This window comes from Anopheles moucheti, chromosome X (genome assembly GCF_943734755.1).
Source record: "Anopheles moucheti chromosome X, idAnoMoucSN_F20_07, whole genome shotgun sequence".
Lineage (NCBI taxonomy): Eukaryota > Metazoa > Arthropoda > Insecta > Diptera > Culicidae > Anopheles > Anopheles moucheti.
Window position 1 is genome coordinate 15,466,428 of NC_069142.1, and position 25,512 is coordinate 15,491,939.

The following is a 25,512-nucleotide window of genomic DNA, read 5'->3' on the forward strand; positions in this document are numbered from 1 at the left end:
GAATTGATTGATGAAAATGCGAACAAAAATACAAATCCACGAGAAGGTACATCCATCTATTTTATCTCGTGGGCTGTAACAACCTCAGCGTTTTAATGAAATGGGTCCTCGTCTAACCTCTAGGCTAACCACGCATTCAGGACGTGGAATGCTCTGCTTTAAAGGGTGTAATTTGTGTTTTAAAAAAGGTTTATAGAAAGTAAATGTAGGTATTATTACGCATAAAGTAGAGTATTTATATAGGAGAAGAGATTTATTTGGAGAGAAAAGAAATCGGCAGCTAGGTAAGGATTATATATATCACCGTTGCGAAAAGGAAGAAATAGGAAAAGAGGTTAGTAAAACGCCTGGCTGGAGGATCCATTCACTAAACGTCCGGTTTGTCCTAGCGTTTAAGGTGCGATACTGAGGTTGTTATGTTATTTTTCATGCCACTCACCTATCCTATCCAATGGTGCGCAGTGTTCCGCCTCATTCACCCTCTCCTACATACACACACGCTCTCTTTCCACGAATTCCCAGGATTGTAATAGTTGTCCCTGGTGAAATGAGTTAAAATCTACTCAAAGCGGACTGCTAAAATGGCGAACAGAATGCGAACAGCACTACGTTCGGGTTCAGTTATTGTTGCTCCCTATACCTGTGCCGGAAACCCTTCCGAGAATAGTTATCGCGCGTGTGTGCTACGGTGAAGTAGGTCGGGAAAGTTGATAGGAAACATGATTACGTTGATGATGATGATGGTGCGCAGTGGGAGAATCGTGTATACACATATCAATCATGTGAAAATAACCCCTGCGGTGTACAGGAACATAAAAAAAATCATACCACACCGCACTATGGAATCTATCGGTAGAGTGAAGCATCTTCAAACTCCAGATAAATTTTTCCCGATGCCGTCGATTCCTGATTTGAATGACAGCTCACTAAATATACTCTTCGAAATTCGAAATATTCGCTTCGCAAAAGATTATTTAAGCACAACACTAGTATTGGTTTGATAGTTTTGTCCATACCTTTCACATTGTGTCATCATGAAAAGAGTCAATCCAAAACGTACTGTCTTGCTAGAAGCAGTTAATGCTGTCTGGATGGAAGCAGGGTCAGGCAAAAAATAACGGAAACGATACGGAAACCTGGGAACCCAACGTAGCAACATACGACTCGAACGATAAGAATTTTGTTACGCCTAAGACGCACTCAGTGTAGACGCATCAAAGGACGCAAAAGGTGCTTTTCCATTCTGTCCGTGGCAACGCAAGCGATAAGCACTCCGTTGCCGTAAAACGAAAGGAATATTCAAACCACAATTTTACCGAACCAGAAATGATGGAGTACGATGGTTGCTCTTTTTAGCTATCTCCTTATCCTTACTCTGCCATATGGGACAAACCGTTCCAGGTGAACCGAGAATTGCCCAATTCTCCGTGTTATCCTTCTGTTGTTTGTTTTTTTTTGTTTTTGCTTTATTTTAAGGGAAAATTGAAAAACAATCACCCGCAAACTCTCGTCGTCTTCGTAACACCCACCATCGGGAGGGATTGTTTCAAAATTGATTGTTTATTCATGCCTTGGAATGCTGCAGGACATGGGAACATCCGGTGCGGTTTTGTGAGTTGTGAATATCCTTTCGATGTACGGAGAGCATTGCTCCGAAGCGTCGGCGACGATAGACGAGTCTTGGATCTGGAAATGTTTGGAGTTCTCTATTCTACTCGGTCATCGCTTTTCGAAACTCGATGAGTGATGGTCCAGACATCTCCGGATAGTTGGTGAAGAAGTTCACGGTGGTACTGTTTGCTCTGTCCTGATGAATTAGCTGTCGAAGCTTCCATGAACCATTGATCACCTGACTTCCAACAGTGGGAATGTATTGCAAGACAAAAAAAAAAGATACCACAGGTTCTAAAGACGATTGTTCATTCGCTGCGACGTTCGGTGTTCGGCAAATAATAGAGCACAATTGTTGCTGCGGTGGGCAAGAAATAGATCTTAAGGAGCATCAGTGAACACCAACGTGAAAGCACACCAGCATAAGAAAAAGAAGTAGAGAGAACAACCAACTACCCGAAAATTGTGTGCGTACGAGCCGGGAACTTCAAGAGTGTGCTAGGATGAGAGAACTTATAAATGCGGACAATATCATCGACAACCATTACCCTGCACGGTGCTTCGCTGTCGGTGGTCGGTGGCGCTTCCTCTGCCGCTGCCCATTGCACCATCCAACCTCTTTCACGCCACTAACGACATGTTTGCTCATTGTCTACCGTAGCGAGAGGCCTCGAGCAGCTCTAGCACAAAGGGACTGGGTTATCATCGACCAGAACCAATATGCTACTGAACCCCCGTACCGGTCTAGCAGACTCGTGTCTCCGTTGACGTGACTACGGGCAGTTTACACCCGCACGAATCGCTGATGTCCCATCTTTAACGGGTGTCGATGTTGCCCGGACTGGCAAACGTGGGCTGCTGCCACTAAGTGTGCGTTACCCAAAAAATCGTACCGATCGCGAGCGGGTATGTTGTCCCGCACGAAACATCCACCATGGACGATGGCAGCGCGTACATGAAAAATCAATGACCATCGCCACTCCACTCGCAGTAGAGTATCCCGGTCCTCGTAGGGTAATTGATAAAATATAGATAAATTGCCATTTATTACAATCGACCTCATTACACTTGGAGCACGTGAACTGGAGCAGACGGTCAAGAAAGGGAAATAGTATATATATATATGGGGAGAGAATAGGAAAGAGATATCAGAATCGAGTAATGGTCAGCTAATGATAGTTACGCATAGAGACTAAAACAAGAACAATACGATCAACCCATTCCAATGGTTGTGTTTACTTTAATTTTGATATCGTCGAGAATTATTGTAGTGTTCCAGAGTTTGTTGAATTGTAGGGTTATCTTTTCTATTGACTGATAAACATTTTATAGTTTTAAATTTTGTTGTTGATAACTCCCCCGGCCAATTTAGTCGATTCCATCATTAATTGCGCTCAGCGTATCGTTGCTTTTAAACTATGTGTCAATTTGTTTGTATCGCTGATGTCAGGCACAATGGGCCGTAAAAATGAACAGTTAAACTAATCCGCTTACCATCTTAAGGGTTTACGATGATAAATTATTCATCACTGCAAACGGCAACTGGCCCCCCGTGTGCTGGCCTTAGTAACGTTTTGGTCAGACGGTTTTTCCTTTCTTTAAGCGTGCTGTTGATGCGCTTGTGTACGTACGGTGCGTCTCGGTGCGATACGACCTAGTGTGCGAGTAATTCGTTAATCTAACCGCACCTCACCGCATCCACCAGCGGTACACCCCATTTCCCCCGTCGGCCATGTTGGGTCGTGCGCGGTACCGCGTGGTGCAATCGATAAAATCGAACTACCCACCACGTTCGATGCCGTTCGACCAGACACATTGCCGTATCAACCGCAAGGGCAACTGGTTGTGGGTGGGGTTTGGCTAAGGAATCGCTCCCGTGGGAACCATTGCCATCCCGGGGATGTCGGACGACGGTGTCCGATAAGGTAAGCCCGATTTTCTTTGCTGCCAGCCGGGCTGGTTTACCCGGCTGCTCGCACAGCGAATGTGGTGCATTTTTCCGGTCTGTCGAATCGGATTGAAAAGGGGTTCGTGGCCCATTGGGAACATTCTTTCATGTGCCAGCAACTACCGAAGCGTGGAAGCGTGCGTTGAACTGCTAGCAAACGTTAAAAGGGACCTCCACAAGACCCTTTTCCCAGTCTTCACGATGATGAACTTTGATGATGTTAAACAATGGCCGAAGGTTTGAATATCCACTGCAGGAAGATGTATTCCAACTGTGCTATCTAATTTTTACAGATGTTGGTAACTCCTCGCATTTTGATTGCATTTTGAGGGTTATACATGCTACTTGTATAACCTTTTTGCTTTAACAGTTCGTGTAGTGGATAGAAAAAATGTTCAAAGTCGTTCTGTTTCATTCGTTTGGAGTCAACTCCAAAAAATCCTTGAAGCTGTAGACTTTAGTTGATGACTATTACAATAATTTTTTTAGCATTATGTCATTAAGGGTAGACGAATAATTATAAAAACCTTCTTTTTTTTTTTAAGAGAATAACGAATATCTGAAAACTCTTGAAGCTACATGCGGGGAATATTAAATATAAATATAAATTCAATTGTGGGGAAGAATCGGACGCCTCCTAAGTACACTAACACATAACCACAACTAATGCCAGTGGTTCGATGTTCAGGTACAAGTTTTGTTGGCTATTTTCCGAGATCAGACTTCCCCAGTTTTAGTTTACCGAAAATGATTTCATCCGGCTAGTCATCCGGCTTACCCAGCGCCAACCACAAGAAGATCCGTCTCACAGTTACAGAGGGATAGTAAAATCAGACCGCATGAAGAACGGCAACTGGCGCAGAGGCAATTTGTATGATTTATTTATCACCTTCCCTCCGTCGGGTCTGAGCCCTCTGGGTTCTGGGCCCAACATTGCTAGTCTCCCATCCCATGGTACGCTACACCGATTGCAAACACACTGGGTAACGCTGAGACACACAAGCGAAGAGCCGCCCGAAACAGCCAGCTGTCATCAAGCATTGACATTGTGATGTTCGGGGCCACAATCGACCATTTGCAGCGCGGGTCGAGGAGAAAAAAAGGACGATAAATTGTTTGACATCCTCGGCACAGTCCTCAAACCTGTATATTGGATGTACATTACAGGCCAAAAACACGAGAACAGTCGTTGGCCGTTGGCGGGTGGAAGTTTTATGACGGTCAGTTAGTCAACCGGTGGGTCTGGTGAGTTCTTCTGGTGCCCGGTCCGTTTCATGAAGAACGGTCCCATACTACCAGTCAGGTGCCAATATCAGGATTGCATTGGTACCACCGCCGTCCTGTTCCATCCCGTTTGAAACAGGCCAAGATTTATGAGCCCCACCCGTAACCGTGGAGTGTTCTGGCTGTGGCAAAAGCATTGCAGTTGCCGGACAATTTGGGCTCCACCCGTCAAACCGCAAGCACAATACCGGTACAATTTCTATTAGGACTCCCTGCAACGGATAGTTACCCGGTGCAATTGATTGTGGCAGAGGTGGCACGCGTTTCAGGGGGAGGCTTAAATTCTTAGCCGCCACGCCCAGTAGATAATTCGAAGTATTCTTTACCATCCGGAATATCCCCTCTAGAGCACCCACAACCTTTTCCCGGATGTTGCGTCAAGTGCTCGTAAATTCAACGGTGAGTGTAGTGATGCTGGTCGTGAGATTCTGAATTCTTGAAATGATATACCCCTGCAGGTCTACTGTTCCGTTGCTTTACAGAATCGTCTACGAACTCTCTGCGGCATATGAAGATGTAAACAAAATCAAACCAATTTTAGGAGCAGTATAACAACGTCCGTGACTTCATACCCGCGCTGATGAAGACAAACACTTGCGAAGAAGTACCTTCACCTAGCGAGTCGTCTAAAGTGCAGGGTCTGCTGCCTTTTCCCCCAATAAAATGTCACCATGACGCTTGTCGTGCTGTGACGGGTGTTGTGGTTTGTCCGCAATATCATCTCAGACCCGTGGAACCCGTTGAAGTATCCTTACCGTTTCAACTGCACGGCGTTGTTTGATCCATCAGCGAACGGTGTTGATTTTTGCCGTTTATTGTGTGGCACCGTTCTGCGGTGGTTGCTTTGGATTTTCCACTCGGCATCGCAATGTGGTGATTCGTGCTAAACCCACGTGCATCTCCTCTTTTAGTTTACTGCTCTCTCCCCGTTTCTGGTCGTCTCGGCTGGTCTCGGAGCTATAGTTCTTGCTGAAGGCCACAAACTCTCGTTGCGATCAGAATTCGCAGAGATCTCCATACATATTCTGCTCCGTGGGTTTTGTTGGTGCATCGTGTGTTCCTGCACGACGGTGAGCCCCACTCAAGAGGGAAGATGGTGGGGGAATAAAAAAAAAGAAATAATTGAAAGCGAAAGGAAATCTTGCCAACGGACCTAGCGCATGTTAGGCGAGCGGTTCACACTAATTGAAATGTTGCCCGTTGTTAATTGTTTGCCGAGCGGTGGGCCACTGTTGGTGGGGATCCGTTCCTCAGGAGAAGCTCGCGTGTGTCCGGACTAAGCACGGGGTGTATGGAAGGAGCGGCTAGTTGATAGGCAACACCTGCACCTCCGCTCCTGCACCCTGAAACAATCACCAAAAGAACCTGAAGTCACGTTGCAGGCTTCGGCGAGTATTGCACCGTGCTGAAGTACAGCATTGGAAGCTGTGGAAACGACCAGATTTAATTAGCAACTGTGAGACATCGTCAGCGTGCCCCGGCACGAGATCGAGGACGGGGAGGACATTTACTCGCTGGGTGCTTTGGAAAATGGTGTACTGGGTAATCTTTGCTTTTCCCGTTCGCCGTTACTATGGTGGCGAGGCAAACGAGGCACATCTTCACACCAGCAAAACCAGCTAGTCAGCATCAATTATATTACATTTTATCGTACACGCTCGCTTTAAACGTGGACAAGGTACGGTACACTTATATCTTCGGTAGATGTGAAGCTGACAGTGTACGGATCTCGCTCCAATAAAATGGTCTCAAATGCAACCGTAAATTGAAGCTTTTTTGCAAAGGTCTCCTGATGTATGAGATGGACAGAGAGGGTAAGCATTGCTCTGGAGCGATGGGATCGAAGATACCACGTTAACTGAGTTCTTGGGTGATCAGCAATCAGAATTCTTGGATGTTAATAAACTGCTTTAAAAGTTATGTTTCCTTAGGTTAGCGGTTAGGATTTTATCGGTGTTTATATTGAGGAATTCTTGAAGGTCACCAGTTAAGATGTTCAGCTCCTCATCGAAGTTTAGTGTAGTAAAACGATTTTAGAAACTTAAAACTTGAAGATAATTAGCAATTTATTTATGCGTTTATTGCAGAATTAATGTGGTTAGGGATTTGTTTGACATGTTCATGTCAAGTTCAGTTCCAGACGAAGAAGGCGATAAAGGAATCTGAGAGTGCTGGTAATCGTGCAGCGGCTGAGTTGTGCTAGAGTACCTCTTTGTGAGTCTTATATTAAATAAAACTACCTTACTACTTGCTCTCTTCATCCGTGATTTCCAACAGGTACTGCGCACCGATGACTCTGCTTGGCTATCTCTACATCCGCACGTCCCGCGAGCTGCGTCCCCCGGACGGGCCACTTTCGATAATGATGTTCGAGGCGCGGGCCGAGGCTCGAAGCCGTCAAATGTAAGTACTGTTTCACCCGAACCCATCCTCTCCTCTCCTTCCTCTCCTTCGTCACAGCTCGCGCGCCATTACCATTTCTCGGTAATGGTTTAACAGTGTCCGTGGGTGCCCGCTCTGTTTTGGGCTCCCTTGCCAACATTAACCCGTTTGACGTCCACGGTTCGCCTCGTATCCGGTGCGCAATAATTTATCGATTACTGACGACTGACCTCCACCCACATGCACTCTCACGTACCCATGGTCATAGCTGGTTGTCTTTCTTCTCCACTGTTGACTCCCTGTGTTTTGCTAAGGGTTCGCTAATGAGATGCCTTTTGTTGCGAAACGACTCGAAATCCTGCAGCGGTTTAGAGCAGAACCGTACAGATTCTGGCCGAAGTCCAGCATCTTGAACAAGTTCTTGCGCGTGTCGAGTTCGGTTCACGAAACAAAACCAACGCTGATCGGTTCCTAACCTTGATATATCGATATCAGCAATGCACCTAACTACGATTAATGAAAAATAATTGCTAGAAAACAGATCAGAAATGCGTCTTTATTAGTGGTGGACTTGAACCTGAGTCTAACGCGTGCGTTTATGCGGTGACTACTCGTTTCCCAGCGGTACCAGGTCGATTGTGCCGTTTGCCAGCAGCATATCTTAATGTTCGCGCTTTATACGCTATTAACGGTCACCTCCCGTACAATTCGCTTCTCCATTCTTGGGGGCATCTTTTAGGGGTTTTTTGTTTTATTAGGAGTTGAGATTCGTTGTTCGTGCTACCATTTGCAGCACGCGATTTGATCTTCACGTTCGGTTAGAACCATCTGCTGCAGCTACTGCTCGGCGGTCTAGAAATTTTTCATATCTCATATCTTTCCACCACCCACCCACCTTCTCTCTGTCTCTCTCTCTCTCTCTCTCTCTCTCTCTCTCTCTCTCTCACACACACACACATTCTCTCTTTCCCTTTCTAAGCTTTCTCCGATACCCTCTTTCCTAGCACTTGATAATAGCGTGGTGCCAAATACATTACCGATAATGGTTTTATGATTTCGATTAGATTGGCCAGCGGTCCCACGAGCGCCGGCCCCAAAATCGATCCAACTGACAAAAACTTTGCCTCACCCACACACTGTCACCCGCGGGCCGACTGAAAGTCCCATTATGAAAAAAAGCGCGTCGTTTCGAACGCGATGAATGACTACCATCTGGAGTGATCATAGCATGGCTTTTCCTTGATTTTTCCCTTCGAATTTTATGTTTTGCTGCCTTCTTTACGTCTAAGCGCACAGCTATCTTCTCTACCCTCTGTCGTGCCGTTTTGCATCGTTCGTTCACCATTTATCGCACCCCACCCCCGATACGTCCCGGCCGGGCACAATGTGTGTCTGGAAATATTTCAATCACATTACCACGCGCCAAACTCGAAGCTAAACGGTCCTTAGCCGAAACGAAATTGATGTGCGCGTATGGTGGACGAATAAAAATATCCGCTTCCTTTCGCATCCCAGGACGACACAAAAACCACCACCCCTCCAACTTCGCCCCCCCCCATTATCGACTAGGATGTACCGGGATGAATCGGAATGCTATTCGCGAGAATCCGTTTTTCGCGCTTGGTGTGACATCTTCTATTTGTGGGTGCTTTTGTTACACGCAAAACAACGGCAAAAGCAAGTAGAACGATAAATCAGTTCGGGTTGCAAAGTAATAGGGTTCTTTGTTGTTGTTGTTGTTGTTGTGTGTCGTCGTCACAACAGCAAACTCTTCCGACAAGTTCATTTTTCATTCCACCGTTAAAATATGGAAAAGGTTTTTGAATTAGGAAGATGACAGGAAGCGCCTAAATGTAGGCAAGCCTACGCATTGCCTAATTTGAAGCTTAAGACGACAGCAAACGGTTCATTGAATGACGATGTGTGTGTGTGTGCGTGCAAGCGATGGATGCTTGCAAAACCAAATTCGCCAAAGACTTGCTGGAAGGAATCATTCTTCCTAAGGAGCATTATAGCAAAATGTAGCAGGTGAATGTTCAAACGCCCCGCTAGCTCGCACTAAAAACTTTCCCACCATGGCCGTTACAATGAAACGTTACTTGAGTGGGGCCGACATCACTATTGTGTATGTTTTTCTTTGTAACCGTCTTAATTTACGAAGCGAAAACCGAAAAGCTAGTGAACGATGTAAGCGATAGTTTGCCGAGCATACTAACCCCCCCCCCCCCCCCCACTATTAGAGGATCGTTTGGGGAATTATAGTTTTAGGGGCATCGGCTTCTTTCTGGCCAGTGTGAAAATTGCAAATGAAAGACCGTGCGCTAGACTATTTAGTTTCATAGCGACCCCCGGGGGTGTTGAAAACTTTTGATTACCGCTCCAATGGTTGATCGTTGATATTATTTTACAGCTCGTCTATGTTGGTGTTGGGTGGAACGCCCGAATTAGAATAGTGATATCCAGGTCCTTTAAAAACATTGGAAAAAAGTGATATTCAAATACTTAAGATTTCTCAAATTCAAACTGTCAAGGAATTTTCGGAGAAATGCTCTAAAATATGCGATGCACCATTCATATTGCACTAAATGACATATTTTCCGATAAGCTGCAGGATAAAACTAAGTGAAATCTAAAATAACAGCAGCAGAGTTTAGCTACGAGTATGCCCGAACACGAAAGTTACAGCAGTTTTTGTCTAATGATGTCTATCGAGAGACTAGGCGTCTCCATTACGGTGAAGTTCTTTAAAGATTAAGTAGAAAGCCTGTGACTTGTGAATATTGTTTTTGATGTTATCAATTGTAAATGATAATGTTTTTTTCGTTAGATCAGCCTGGCCGTATCCAATAAATGATAATGTAAATCAAACACTTTTTTACGAGTGTATTTGACGAATGTTTTCTAACGAGAGACTAGGCGTCTCCATTACGGTGAAATACTTTAACCATTAACTAGAAAGCGTGTGACTTGTGAAAACTTTTTTGATGTTATCAATTACAAGCGATCATGTAATTCAAATACTTTTTGGACGAAGGGTGGCTTAAAATCTTTAGAAGGAATAGTCCATGTCTTAGTTAAAAAAGTAATTATTTGTCTTCAAAAGTAGTTGGTGTTGGCGAGCTTACTGTGGATAATTGATTAATTGTTCAATCATAGATAAATGGTTTTTCTTAAATTGTTTGATGAAATAGTTAATAAATTATGCTATTAAATATTATCAAAATACTGAATTTATAGCATCATATACCACACCACCTAGTGGTGTTGTGTGTTAGCATGATATTTTGAATCTGTTTCATATCTAAATTAAGAATAAAAACATAAAAATAAAATAACTTTATCCCGAAATTTGTTCCAAAGTTCCCATTGTGCATTCTGGCTCAGGGATATCCTTGTGAATTTCTTGATAAGTGATATAATATCTACTCTACAATTTCGGTAGCATAATTTTGAGACATCTGCATGTACAAAGTAGACGTTCACACTGAGATCTAAATCATTTCGATGTATGTCTAAAGACGAAGTTTTACATCTCTTTTTTAAGAAACAAACACAATGGAACCAAATTATGCTTCAAGGATAGTGCATGGATAGTCTTCAACTGTCCTGGACAGTCTGTCCAGGCAGTTAGGAGCTGGAAGTAAACGGAATCTACAACCCATGTCGGTGGCGAAAACCTAACACCACAACTTACAAGCAAACTCCCACCAGACGTATGCTTCAACGCGGCATCCAAATCCAGTTGTGACAAATCCTGAAACCTGGGATGTCTTTAAAGATTAATCATCTCAAAACTTGGGTCACCGGCGGGCAATAGAAAACTTAACGTGAGCAGAAAGAGAACATAAAAAGGAAATACGTACAGCGAACAATTGAAATAAAAGTTTGGCAAAGTTTTTTGCGTCAAGGTACGGTAGCGGTGTTACCTCCAAGGTGGAATTCGATTCTCGGACGATTGGTACGATTCGAGATTTTAGCAAAACTCCTCCACCCCAATAACCATTTGACGGTAACCGTCAGCATGCAAAGCGTGTTTCTGTCCTGTCGGAGGATTTGCAATGTCATGGGATAGCTTTTGTAGACCACGCTCTAGATGACTGGCTCTCGTTGCCAGTGGCACGGTTTGTTGCATATGTTCGTAAAGTTTTGCACCATCAGTACGATCAGCTTCCAGCATACGGTCGATATTGTGTAGCGTTTCATCTGTTTATTGTGGGCAACGGAACTATTCCATCCATTCGCTGACAGTTCCAAGTTAATGATGCGCTATTAAAAGTTTTGTGTTGTGTAATTATTTCTATACATCGGTGTGCAAACCGGAACAACTGCGGTATGCATCTGGCTTTGGTTGCCATCTCGTTTCCTCCTCAAAAAAAAATAATAAAATAAACCGTGTGACAAGAATATGTTGCTCTTTATTGTGTTTCTATTTGCTTACTGTATCTATGGTTACGGTACGATGTCTTTGCATCTGAGCAACCTTCTGGCACCGGATGCTGGATAAACAACGCCCCGACCGTAAAACACGAAGCTATAACGACCGAGCCACATGCTCATGAAGCTTCACTGCCATGCTGACCCGAAAATATCTGGAAGATACGCTCCACCTTCAACTTGTGTGTCCGCACAGTATTATGCTTGTTTGGCAAAAAAAAATGGAAATAAAAGTTAGTTAGTAACCCTCTGTATCCGTACCTTGGGCGATTGGTCGTGAATGAACTGAACGAAATTGCATTCTTCTGCTTCTGCCCGCGAACTCGGTGGAGTTGCAATAAATATGCACATCCTGTCTGGCAGATAGTAACCGCCGAGGTCAAATGTGTAGGATTTTGTGAAGGGGTCCGGTTGCACTTGGCACTGCTAAAAGTATGAGCTATGCATTACGATGTGTTTCCTTCAAATAATTTCACCGTCTCCTCGACAAGGTCGAAGCTTTAACGATTATTGCGTGTTGGGAAAAGATTGCTCAACATAGTATATTGAAGCGTGAGCGTGTAAATGCCACTGCACCGTGGATGTCCTTCTCATCGAAGCTTGCCGCCACTGTGCGATCTGGTCAGCACGATGCTTTTGCAAGGTGAGCCATCTGGCCACCGTTTGCTGGGAAGGGGGCAACGGATTTATAGAGCTATCAAGCACGATCTGTGCACGATAGTGTCCTTTCGGTACGTTTTTCGGGGGAGCAAATTCGCGAGTTCCAATCCGACATTAACGTCCGAACGCTTTGGGACGTTTGAGACTCCCGTCTTGTCTACTAGCCATCAATCACAAAACCCCACCACCGGCACATTGCAACTAGAAGCATCCATGTTAGTGCCACCCTGGATAGCGAGTGCTCCAGTGCAATTTTTATTATTCCACGCTTCCACGGTTGACATTATCGTTTAATAGCAATCGCCGAGATAACGGTTCACGGGATTGGCGCATTTCCTACGAAGGTTGATTGAAAACACCGAAAGTAGCTTTACCAGATGATAACGTTTGGTGCTACGTCTTTCGCCCATTCTGGTTTTTTTTTTATTTATCAAAGGCTTTAATCTAACAGCGTTGGATCGCTTCCCGACGTTAAGTGAGTGTGAATGGTGGTGAAAAATAGCTCACAAACTTTTTGGCAGTGCTATCGGCAACCATCGTTGATCTTAATTGAGTTCCATTTCAGTTCGGTATGTTTGGCGGAATGGCTCTGGACACTGCAAAAATTACACCTTCTCTGCCCATCGAAACCATCGATAAGCCGTCTCCGAATATATTCGATTCCATTTTCTGTCACTGATGTTACCACTTTCGTGCAACTGCTGGGCGGTGAAGCCAAATGTTCGATGGCTTAAATATTATCCACCACACATACATCTTTCGATGTACGCGCGTGAATCATACGTACATCGGAGGCGGGATTTCCATAGCAATAACTGTTTGCATGGGTATAACACGGCTAATTGCATATGAACCGATCAACCCAACCCGAGTTTCTGGGTGTTCTGCACAAGGCTGATCAAAATGCAACAGGTCGCGATAAAACTGTCACCGGCAGATTCATTTCAGGGCTATGAAATATGATTGCCCATACCATTTGATTTTGTCACAATATTTATTCCTCGTACCGGCAGTCATTAAATATATGTGGGGGAAAATCGAACATACCAAGAACACCTATTAATTGGAGCTGAAATGTTGATGTTTGCAACTGAATATATTGTGCGCTTCCCGGACGGTGTTCGAACAGCCGGCAAGAATTTCAACATGGAAATGTGAAGGCATCTGTACGGTTCCAGGAAATTAGAGCATGTGAAACTTGTACAAAACTTATAACAGGATGCTTTTCTCCCTGCCCATCTTGCTACCCGAGCATTGCACCACTGAGCTACTGAACTTGTTGAAGTTTCTGCCTTTCCCGATACTATCACCAACTTACGTAAACAAGTGTGCGAAAACGCACCACATCGGGGACAAGAAAATCATCATACGTTCATAACGTGAGCGACCTCGCGCGAAAAGCCCATCCATACCAGGCGAGGACAACATATTACACAGGAACTTTGAATAAGTAATCACACCACCATGAACTGATGGCCCTGGTCGAGACTTATCCTGATACGAAGGGAAAAGTTTCTGTTTTTTTAAACCTTACCAACCAACTAAACCGCACCAAACTGCGTTGGCGAACTGATGCAGTAGTCACCAAGTGGTACGAAATCTTCTGCTATTACTAAGGTCCAATTAATATTTGATTACATGAAAACAAACGGTTATTTAACGTAATCACATTTAACGCATTTGGCTGTCTGCATGTTATCAGTTCTTCAGGTTCAGGCTAACGTTCCTGGAGACATCTCCAGTGGTCTATATCCCAGAGTCGCAGCATTATCTCCATTGGCTTGTTGGCGAACTTCTCAGAAATTACACTCGTGTTCAGTAATCGGATGAAATGTTTTGTTCAATTCTTCCAAATTTGTTTATACAATCAAACCTTTTTGTGGAAATATTACGAACGAGTACAATAATAAATTTTACAACAATGGATGCTTCATAGAATAGAATAGAATAGAATTTGCTGATTAATCAACCATACCATATCGTTTTATATACTCCTGGTCTATTGTTTGTTTCTTGTTGGTGCAAAAGTTATAATGGTTTCCCAGAAATAATGAGGCAAATAATATTTTCTCACGTTTTATCTGATATGTTTTGTTTTTATAATGGCCCAAAGGACAAAAGTCAGTAAAAAGCTTTTTCTTCCGGCAATGTTTTGGCATAAATTCTCCGAAGTACGATTGAATATCTGTTTCCATATGAGCAGACTGTACAAATTGTTACAATTGAAATATTTTTTAATAATATTTTACTCTCAACGAAGGACAGTTTAATGAACTATTTTTTTTTAGAAATAGAATTTTAACAAACACCATAGCTACCTTTATTGAATGAAAATAAAAATTGGATGTATTCCAAGATCACCAACAATTAGAGAGCAATACGTCATATGATGTCATTCTCATATAATCAACCCACCGGAGCCTGGTGAGTCTAATCCATTGTACGACAGTAAGTTCGCGGTACAGCTCATAAGGCTTGGTTCATTTAGAAATGGGGCACTTTGTTTAATTTATAGTGGCGCCCCGCCGTGGATAAAAATGGAAACTTTTGACAGCGTTTTGTAAACAATAGTAAACATTTCGCTTTGTGAAAATTTCACGCAATTTTGTTTTTCCTGCTCCAAGATATTCGACATGCAAGAGGAGAAGCGAAAACTGATAGTGCACAACTATCTGCAAAATCCAGCAGTGTCATCTCGGGAGCTGGCAAAACAGTTAAGTTTGCCTAAGTCGACTGTTGCGCGAGTGATTGAAAAGTACAAGGAGACACAGACGATTGTTCGTAAGGTGCAAACTAAGCGACGGAGTGGAACCGTGAATCGTGAACTGCGATTGAGAGTCATTCGGAAAATCAAGGCTTACCCAAACATCTCCGACTACGACTTGGCCAAAAATCTTAACGCCGACCGCTCTACTGTTCGGCGAATCCGACTCCGAGAAGGTTTTAAATGTTTTCGAGCAAGTAAACATCGCAATCGAAACATGAAACAACAAACAATGGCCAGAAACCGAGCTCGGAAGCTGTACGATCAAGTGCTGACCAAACCGCATGGTTGCATTTTGATGGACGATGAAACCTACGTGGAAGCCGATTTTAAACAAATCCCGGGTGTTAAATTTTATAAGGCTTATGCTCGCGGCAACGTCCCCAAGAGATTCTTGAGAGATTGTTTTCACCGATAAATTTGCTAAAAAAATATGATTTGGCAAGGAATATGCTCATGTGGCAAGAAGTCCAACGTGTTTGTGACAAATATGAACATGAATTCGGATTTGTATAAGAAAGAGTGTCTTAAGAAACTTATTTTGCCATTTATTAGGTCTCATCATGGGTCAGTAATGTTTTGGCCTGATCTAGCAAGCTGCCATTATAGCAAGGACGTGCTATAATGGTACAACGATAATGGTGTGAAATTTATACCAAAAACGCTGAATCCACCAAATTGCCCCCAATTCCGTCCAATAGAGCGATATTGGGCAATAATGAAACAAAAACTAAAGAAAAAGGGTGCATTAACTAAGGATATAATACAAATGAAGAATTGGTGGAATTTAATGGCCAGGACAGTGACTAAAGCAGCTGTGCGGCGGTTGATGGGCGGTATAAACAGAAAAGTCCGAGAATTTCTTCGTAAAAGCAAAGTGTAAATTTTTTCATATTTTTTAAAAAATATAATATATTGAAACCTATGATTCATTCATACAAAGTTTTTCAATTGGATTAATGGTATAAAAGATACCCGCTGTGCAAAGTGCCCCATTTCTAAATGAACCATGCCTTAGAGCTCGTCATTGTAACGGCTCCTCCATTGTCCTTCCACTCCTAATGGGCCAAAAATTCGTCTGAGCATCTTCCTCTCGAACGCGGCTAAGAGGGTTTCGTCAGTTTTGTACAAACTTTATGTCCCAGAGGCGTATGTGACTGGAACTATATAAGTTCTATATAGTTCTAGTTTCGTTCGTCGCGACAGGTGTGGAAGAGAGATGGAAGAAGTGTAGCTACTGCTCCGCCATCTTCTCCAAGATCTACTGATCTTCTGAAGATCTGGCTACTATTCCGTCGGTGTCTGGTGCCTTATTATTCTTGAGCCGATGGATGGCTTTTCGGGGCAAAATCGGTAAAATCTTTAGACATCTTTAATATGTACGTGGGATTAAACTTCAATCGCGCTTCAAAAACTCTGATGGAAAAGCTTTAGGTAACGGGCAGATTGGTGTAGAGTTTTAATAGAAGAAATAAAACATAATGCACGAAGAAGGCGCGACTCGCGAATATGAGAGATATCCGTGCCCGTAACTCAGTCATTTATGGTCGCCACTAGGTATTGAGGTTTGAAAAAGTATTAAAAATGCTTACATGCTTTGATGCTATAGGCAGGCGGCTGGTCGGAGCGGCGAAACAGATGGACAGAGCAGTGGCAAGTGCTCGTAAATAATGATGATACACACGTATGACAAACCGAAACAGCTTGAAAGTAGCATTTGTCCTTTTGCTGCGAGCAACAGAGAGACTATCCTTCGAATAGATAGATAAATGGAAACCGAAGGGATGAAGAATAGGCGTGCTGTAGAAAGCGTGGTGATGAGGAACTCAACGTACCGTAGGAAATTATCAACGTCCCAACACCCTTCACACACACACGCACACACACATCGGGCACTAGCGGGCGCTAGAAGTGCTTGTCACACAAATGATGACAAATGTACATACGAGACCAGAAAATAATGGATGGAGCGAAGATTCGATGACACGATGAGGTAGGTTGACCATGAGTAGGCAGGATGTCATCTCAGCGCTCCCGTTCACTGCCACCACCTTTCCGGCCGGTGTATGATTGAGACGGAAAGAATGAAGCTACCATTAGCTCACGATTAGTGGCAGAAATTGTTTCATGTCCTTAGATTGTACTCTTCACCATTCTCCCACTCGCTACCATGACGGAGGGCTCTGCCGCTTCGTGTGCCTATCTTCCCTGTTCACTTCCTACACTTCAAGCACACGTATACACGCCTGTTACACTTTCCTGGCGTGGTGCATCTATTGCTTTTAGCACAGATTTTTACGCTCTCACCTGACTGTCACCACTGTTGATTACTTGCAGACGCCTGTCCAATGCTGGTCGTGGTAAAGGTGCTAAAGCCGGGTCTGGAGGAAGTGGTCGCGATGGAACACCGGAGCAGTCCGGTGCGGGCTCGGCGTCAACAGCCTCGGCGGCAGTCTCGGCGTCGGCCAACCTGGGTGGTAACTCCCGGACATACGATCTGTACGATGCGGAGGCGGACGTCAACCGGGAAAAGCGTACCCAACGTCACCTGGGTGCGATGGCCTCGTCCCAGGTACTGTGCGTCTGCCCATTAATGATCCTCAGGTAAGTTGTGACGATACGGTCGAGGAGGGGTAGATTTCATGCGTCGGCAGGGAAAGAATTGGGTGTGTTGGGCGTCTTACGGTGGATACGTAAGGATGGGGCGAAGATGGTTAGGACCAGCAGTACCAACAAATGTCAAAGACCGGGCAAGTAGTACACCATGGTCCCGTCTTCCATTAAGAATGACCAGACCAGACCGGTGGCATTAACGTTCCGCTTCCTACAAACGTCCAACGGTTCGTCGAAAGGCAAACGCATTACGCGTGGTACGTGAAAGGAAGCACGTGCCGCTTCCATCTTTATCGCACTAGACGGACGCAGGATGTAAAATATTCATTATGAATCATTCACTTTTCTCCCATCCCAAAGCCACCCATCGTAAGTGCCGCCGGTCGGCGAGAAAAAGCTTCCACGTCGTGTGCGAGATGGGAATGGACCACTCCTTGGGTTGAGAATTTCTCACCGACAGTTGCCAACAAATCCCACACAATTCAATTGTCTTCCCTCGCATAACACACAGCGACGAGGCAGACTGTTTCGCATTTGGGCGAGTCCACTACTGCTTTACTGTCCCAAAACCATCTATCATTGTGTCTTGCTTTCAATTATGGGATTGCCTAGTTTCTGCGCGATGCCTCGGGAGTAAATCTTTAACAAAAATATCCTACCACCTGGTACGGTTCTCACCCAGAAAAAAACTGCTTATTGAAAGCTCATCGTTAACGAATAGCTTGAATGTTTAACCATCGTATTATTACAACATTTGTTTAACTTCTAATCCCCACTTGTTCAGGGTACATTAAGACGCTAGAATTTAATGCATGCGAAACTTGGCATCAGTTATGTTTCGAAATGAACTTCCGAGAATTCTGAGATTCCTTGGAATGTGTTTGATTCAGATATCAAATATTTTATTCTGAGTGTGTTTATTTCATCCACACGTGCACGGTTAGAAATACTTCACAACCAGGCCGAACAGAATAATCCCCTGGAAGCAAGCCTGTGATTGTTTATTTAGCATAATTCTTGGCCCATTCGGGAAGGACAAATCTATTGCTGAGGCACTTTAGACAGCACAATGAGCTTTACGGCAGCTTTAGAATAGAATATACAGTTCCGAGCTCTGTAGTGCTATAAATCTTCCATTGATGCCGCATCAAGGTTTTATATGTTGGCATAATTCGTGCCAACCACTCAGCGCTAACGAGTGTTTTTTTTATGTTATAACTTTAAACTCACATACCTCGATACGCTCAAGCCAACAGCGTAACTATGCCAGTGCATTCTGCACTTTGGATCGTTAAATCCAATAATCCCCACCCAAACACCTTCGCAGTTCCAAAATGCAGCGTTTATGTAACAAACGGGGCAAAAAGAAAACAATGCGGAAGCCAGACTCGTAAAAGCGTTGCTAAAAATAAATAGATAAGTGCGCGCACGCCTCCACAATAGACGATCGAAAGAAAAGAAAAAATAAGACGAGGTTGAAAACGTGCTGGATTAAAGAGCGTCGACTTAATCCCTTTAATGCTCCGCTGTTTGCCATTGCACGCTTGTGCGAGAATTAGGATCCGCAAACATTTTGAAGCCAGCTTCAATCCACTTCATCGCGATACGGGTGAATTGGGCTGCTCACTGAAAAGAAAAATGTAAGATAAAGGTCTTATCCTTCTACCGAAACCGCCAAAAAGACATGGAATGCTGCCGGGTATGTCGGTATGTGTGTGAAAATTAGCCATGAGATTAATGAGAACCGAGAACCCGATAAAAGGGATGCTAGAGGTTGATGAGAAGATACGGCCACCCACCATTCCGACCCGTGCCGTGGAGTCGACCTTCGGCATCACGTAATTAATGGGCATGTCCTGAGTCGTTACGGGTAGTTCACCTTTTGCACGTTTGAAAAGTGGTCTAGATTGCCGCCTAGTCGCCCCTTTTCAGATGGGTTCCGGTTTGGGCTGGTTTTGTTGACGCAATATTATTTCACGTACTTCAGCTGGGTGAGTACGTGTTAGTGCACTATCTGATCTGAAAGTTAACCTTTCTCTGTCGCAAAAAAGCAAAGAATATGCCGTCGGTAATGCTGTAAAGATGCAGCCACTCTTGAGGGGGTTTTTTTTTCGGAAGTTCGCGGTGCCGTGTGTATTTACGTATCATCTTTCTGTCGGGCTTGTTTTCGTCGGTAGATTAAGCTCAACCCGAACAGGGTGGGCGTGGATAGAAACGTGGCGAAAAAAAACGGAAGGTCGTGCGGTGCTGTCGCACGGCCTACGGTAGAATTTATTCCACCGGAGAAGGTGAAAGTGTACGCAAGTGAATTAGCTCGTAACGAAGAAGTTAATATACATTACCGAACGACATCCGGTTACGGGGCCGAGAAACCATCCTGTTGGCGAAGGGTGCTGGTTATAAGCGGAACGATCACGGTGCACGATCTGTGATCCTTACCCGACGTTCACCACCGGCCGGGAAGATAACCTATCGCAAGGAAAACTCTTGGAATGAAGGATGAGGAAAATGAAACAGAATGGGAAAATGAGACCTAAACACAACAAACGCCAGATTAGGGCAAATCAGTGGGCGGAGTGGTAGGAGGTCTGAAATAATATTCGCTGTTCTTTTGCTGTTCTTGTCGTGTTTTTTTTCTGCTCTCCCTCCCTTTTCTCTATTGCTTACACAATTTTGTTTTTCAACCGCACAATAACAATCACACAGCACAAGAAAAAAAAATCGAAGAAACGACCATCTTCAATTCCGTTCCGGCTTGGCTGTGTTTTGTGCCTAATAGAGCGAATATTGTAGGGGTGTGTGCGTGAATATTGTGCAGATGCAGATCAGAAGACATATATCTGTACCATACTTGTACATACGACCCACATGCGACCCACTAAACGGGTTTGTTCATCGCTTTCTCGTGGGAAAACCTTTTTACTTGGTGTGTGTGTGTTTTTTTTTCTTGTTTCCATTTTATTTATTTATTCACCGCTCTTCATTTTATTTTTCTTGCGCTATTGTCTGTCTGGAACAAAACAGACGGGGGTGTACTCGCTCACTCGTAAATGACACGGCCGGCCATTTTCCGCCCCCGGAACGAAAGTGACGAAACCGCACCCGACCCTTCGATAATGAGGATAATGGGGACGATGTGGAATAGGTTGAATTATGAGAGACGGGTATGAAACAGAAGGTGCAAAATGGACGCACCGGGATGTCAGAAAGGTGCTTCCGTGTTGCCGTCTCATGCTGCTATGGGCAAAGCAACCAAAAAAGAAATAAACGAAGCGAAAGTTAGAAGGTCGCCTCCGACATTAAACTGCCTTCGGGTATCGCATTTTCCTGGAGACTCTATCGCCTCTATCACACGGTGCTGCCTGAATGGGCATGCTTTCGGGGTTTTGCATTACGGATCCAATTAATTAACTTCTTCCCACCGGCCCGGTCCCAGAGCACCCCACCCCCGGTGCTACATCGGTTTGGCTTTTTGGCTTTTAATGGCACTTCTTGTCAACGCGGTCACTTTTTGCTATTAGCCCTCGATAGACGTCCCGGGATGGTTCGGATGGTTTTTTGTTTACTTTGTCTGCCCATGATGCTGCGGTTCCCTGGACGATAGATCAACCGTAACGCTACTATTCTGGGCGTGTGCAACTATTCATGGTGAATGATTGACATCGATGTAGTTTATTGTAACGATCGAGTGATTGAGCGTACGGACGGCTAGTGTTTCTTGTTCGCTTCCCGGTATTCATTTGAATTGATTACATGGACACATTGTATTCATTTCACTCCCCGTAGCTGCTTGGCTTTTAAACCTTTGATAATTAGATGCTCGGAGTATTTCCAGTATAATTTATGTTAGGTTGCGCCCAGGGGCTCCAGGCTTACAATACATGAATTATCTATCAGCCTATTGTGAGTTACAACTCCCTTCAGGCGAAATGTTTACTATTCGCATGTGGGAAATTCAAGTCATCTTGCGAGGATCCTTAGACATGAGAAGATTTTAAGTGGCCGGTGCTTTTAAGATGTTAAGTTTATGCTTACTGATTTGCTTTAGACTACCGACAGATGTTAGATGCGTTTTAAATACTCGCTTCTAACGAAACTTTGGATAGCTTGGAGATGTTGGGAACTTAGCTGAATAGTTATCGATCCAAAAAATCTAAATGTATTCATGACATATCATACCTCCGCCGTAGCCTGCGACGAATCGTGGTCATGAAGTTATATCAAGAGGTTTCGAAATGACCTACCGGAAGTCTACCGCACCCCGAGAATGTGGATGGGAAAATATCTTCTTCATTGACGGAGATCAACAGTCTGGTTTTGTCTTCTAAACTCATGATACATCGTCGGAGTCATTAGACATAGGGGCCATTCTTCGAGTCAACTGGCGAAGAAGTTCAGAATTTCTCAAGAAATTGTCTGCCAGCTTCCAGGTGTTGTCACCGTTTTCCGATTTTCAAGGATCGCCTCTGCAACTACCTGCAAGTACCTCTTACGAGGGTAATCCCATATCTCGAACGAACGAACGAATGACGACTTCCTCGGTAGCTTTTCTGAATCGGGAAGCGGCACAAGTCCCAAAAATCCTATTGAGATGCTCCTTGATGGTGGTCTTCATGGTGGCATTTGGAATACCGGAGGCCTGACCACTTTGAAGGAATTTCGTATATAATTATTTATTTTGACATGAGATTGTCAAGCAATACCGTTGGTATCTTCATGCAAAACAATATCTTCTGAATAATTTAGCTTGGTGTCAATGCTAGCTTGATATTTACTAGATTTTTTTTGAGGGACTTCGTGTGAAATCTCCGGCGTCATCCATCGTAGATACCAGTGATGGCTGATTGAATTAAATTGCTGCTATAAATAACAACACCTGGATGCTATTTATTTGCAGAATTCAAATCACTTTGATGCCCGTAGAAAAGCAATCAGTTGATGTGTGTATACACAGATACTTTTTTTTTGTTTATTGTTCGCGTGACTAGAAACACCTGCAATTTTGCTCTTGCCGGAATCCATTTGCATGATGAATAGCTACTATGCAGCGTGTTGCAAAACAACGCCCGAGACAAACATGGTTCCCTGGGAATGTGGTTTGGTTGTTGAATATTCCTATGCTTTGACACCAGCAGGGATTCAGCATGCAAGTGGATGTCTGACCGGAGTATTGCTAACTTTCCTTTCTTAGAAGGAATTTAATTGGAATTCCTAATGATTAAACACGATTCCACGTGAACAGAGTATCGAATTTTCATCTGCTATATCGGACCTAAAACGCTATCGAGCGAAAGATTTGCAAAATTGTGTACAGTGCGTGATATAGATATAAGGGCGGTTATTATAATATAAGGGCAGTTGGCGGTATAAGGACAGTACAATACAGCTGTAGAAAGCAATAAAACCAATATTCTACGAAGTTCCATTGTGAAATGTTTAGCAAAGTAAGCTATGCGTATCTTGTTTAATTTATCAAAAAAGTTGAGTTTCCTCTAGCTACGATCTGTACATATTACTCTTAACTTAAAGATCTTACTCATACCCAACATTTGCCAATATTCAATTATTGTTTCCCAGAGTTTTTCCGAAAGTCCTTTAGAGTGAATAAATTCGTCCAGTCGCAACGTACACTGTCGCGCGTCGGCACGAGCGGAAAGCTCCCCCACCCTCCCCGCTTTTCCATTGATTTTCTTTCCGGCCGTTTAAGAACGAGATTTTTCCCCCATTCGGGCAGCGCGAATGCCTTGAGTGAGATGCCTCTGCTTACGCCCCACGCATCTCGGCAGGCAATCGAAATGGGTGGGAAAATTGTTACTTCCTTTTTAAGGACACGGCGGAAACACACATATACCGACAAAGATAGCATCAGCCACTCCCACGGCATTGGGGCCTCCACTAATGGTGGAGGAACAACTTCTCCCTCCCTACACTTTACTTTCCGAGCAGAACCTACCGACCGGCGGAAGAACAAATCAAATCTAACGCAAATTTTCGCTGAAGGAAGGGTTTCGAAAGCAAATAAGCGAACAATAAGAAAGTGGAATCACGGCACCGCGGACGGAGGACGGTGTTTGCTTTACATTTCTCTACCTTTTCATTTAATTTCGGGGGAAGCTGTTGTAGCAAACATTCACACTGATGGCCGCCACTCGCAATCACACTCTATCGGCAGAACGATACACTATGATTACGTGTTTAAATTTAGCGATCAAATATCGTTCCCTTTGGCTCTGTTTTACCAGCCCCTGGTGGTCGCTAGCTTCGCCACATTCAGCAACAACCCCATTTACGTGTAATGCTTTCCTTCTTCGGATACACCGTGTTGTTGGGAGCTAAATCGATTGCTCGTGGCCTGCTACTGAGGAGGGAAAAAGTTGGAAATAAAACAAACAAGCGCACGAACGGTTGTCTCTTCCTGTGCATGCTCTTGAATTTCGATCCTTTATTTAGGTATCACATCGAAAGGTTTTTCTTTTGCTCGATATGATTCGCAAATGCTCAATCGCATCCGGCAGCAAGAAAAGGGGTCATTTGGAGCACGAAGGTAGATTTGCTCTATTTATTCAGAACACGCACCTTCCTGTTCGTCGCGCGCAACAAGCAACAGTTGGTTGTGTTTAATGCCTTACCAATTTCGGTTTCCAGCGAGGAAATAACGCGAAACACACGGCAAAAGGACGGTCTCCTACATCAAGTTTTTTTACAGGTGTAATTTAAACCAATAGACATACGTCATGCTAGAACCCAAGATGAATCTTCATAATAGTAGAGTGGTGCGTGCCATCGAATGTTCATTAGTTCACTCTCGGTTAGCAGCGATGCGTGATGGAATTGAAGTATGTCAAACAAGGCATACGTGCGTATCAGTCAAAATGCTATAAATATACAGGGGGCAGTTGTAACTAAAAGGAAAATCATTCGAACTTCCTTAGTACGGTTTGAAGAAAGAATGTTTATTCACCCTCTCAAATTAATTATAGACTGCCTCCAAGTCGGACAAGACCGCTTCAAGCATTTGACAGTACAGGGCGCGTTTGATGTATCCGAAGATTTGCGATCGAAGAGGTGCTCAAAACAAGAACACAGTAGACCCAAGCCTATAGCCTTTCGTCTGATATTTGCTAGAAAAGTTCAACACGGTTAAACAGACACTACGGATAATCGACTATTCCACAGTATTTTAATGCCGAATCGAGACCCTGTTGCAATAATGCGTTAAAAGATGGCGTAATGGCGTATTTAGGCGACTATAAGATATCTTTAACGGATTAATGATTTCGTTGAATTTTTTCCTTACTATCATTTGCCCAGATAGTAGGAAGGTGGAAATTTTTTTTAAATTACTCCAATCTCTTTAAGCCAATGTGAAAAGATGGAAATTGCCTAACAGAATGAATCGTAGTTTGCAACCAGCTTACCGGAAAGCTTATTAAGTGCTCCTCACCAACGGATTATCAGAATAGAAATTCTTGCTTAAAGGAATTCTGTTGGCTTGCTGCTGGTGAAGTTCAACTTTGCTATTTTCTAATCCTCTCCTTCATTGCCCAAATTATCATTTATCGTACCCTCGATGTGTGTTTTCAATTTGCCTTCAAGCTGTTTATTAAAGTGTCAGCAAATTAGATTGTTTTTGCAGCAATTGCAAGTTTAACCAACTTCCCATGAATAGCGGGAGACGCTGTTTCTAACAAGCCTGCCAGAAAGGAAAATGTTCGGCCTTGCAAACAAGCGGCATAATTTTCCGTTCGCTCACCATTTTGCTGATCGAGATCGGGCCCGGGGAAAGTTTGACGTAAATTGATGCAAACATTAAACG

At 43.8% G+C, this 25,512-nt stretch overlaps 1 protein-coding gene across 1 annotated transcript in view; it reads left to right on the plus strand.

Annotated features, from left to right (window-relative positions):
- LOC128307161 (uncharacterized) overlaps positions 1 to 25,512 on the plus strand; it is a 52,046-nt gene that overhangs the window by 20,170 nt on the left and 6,364 nt on the right. Inside the window, exons 5-6 of the mRNA XM_053044898.1 lie at positions 7,121 to 7,246; positions 17,421 to 17,687. Of these exons, the coding sequence (XP_052900858.1) occupies positions 7,121 to 7,246; positions 17,421 to 17,687 (393 nt within the window). The remainder of the gene's footprint in view (positions 1 to 7,120; positions 7,247 to 17,420; positions 17,688 to 25,512) is intronic.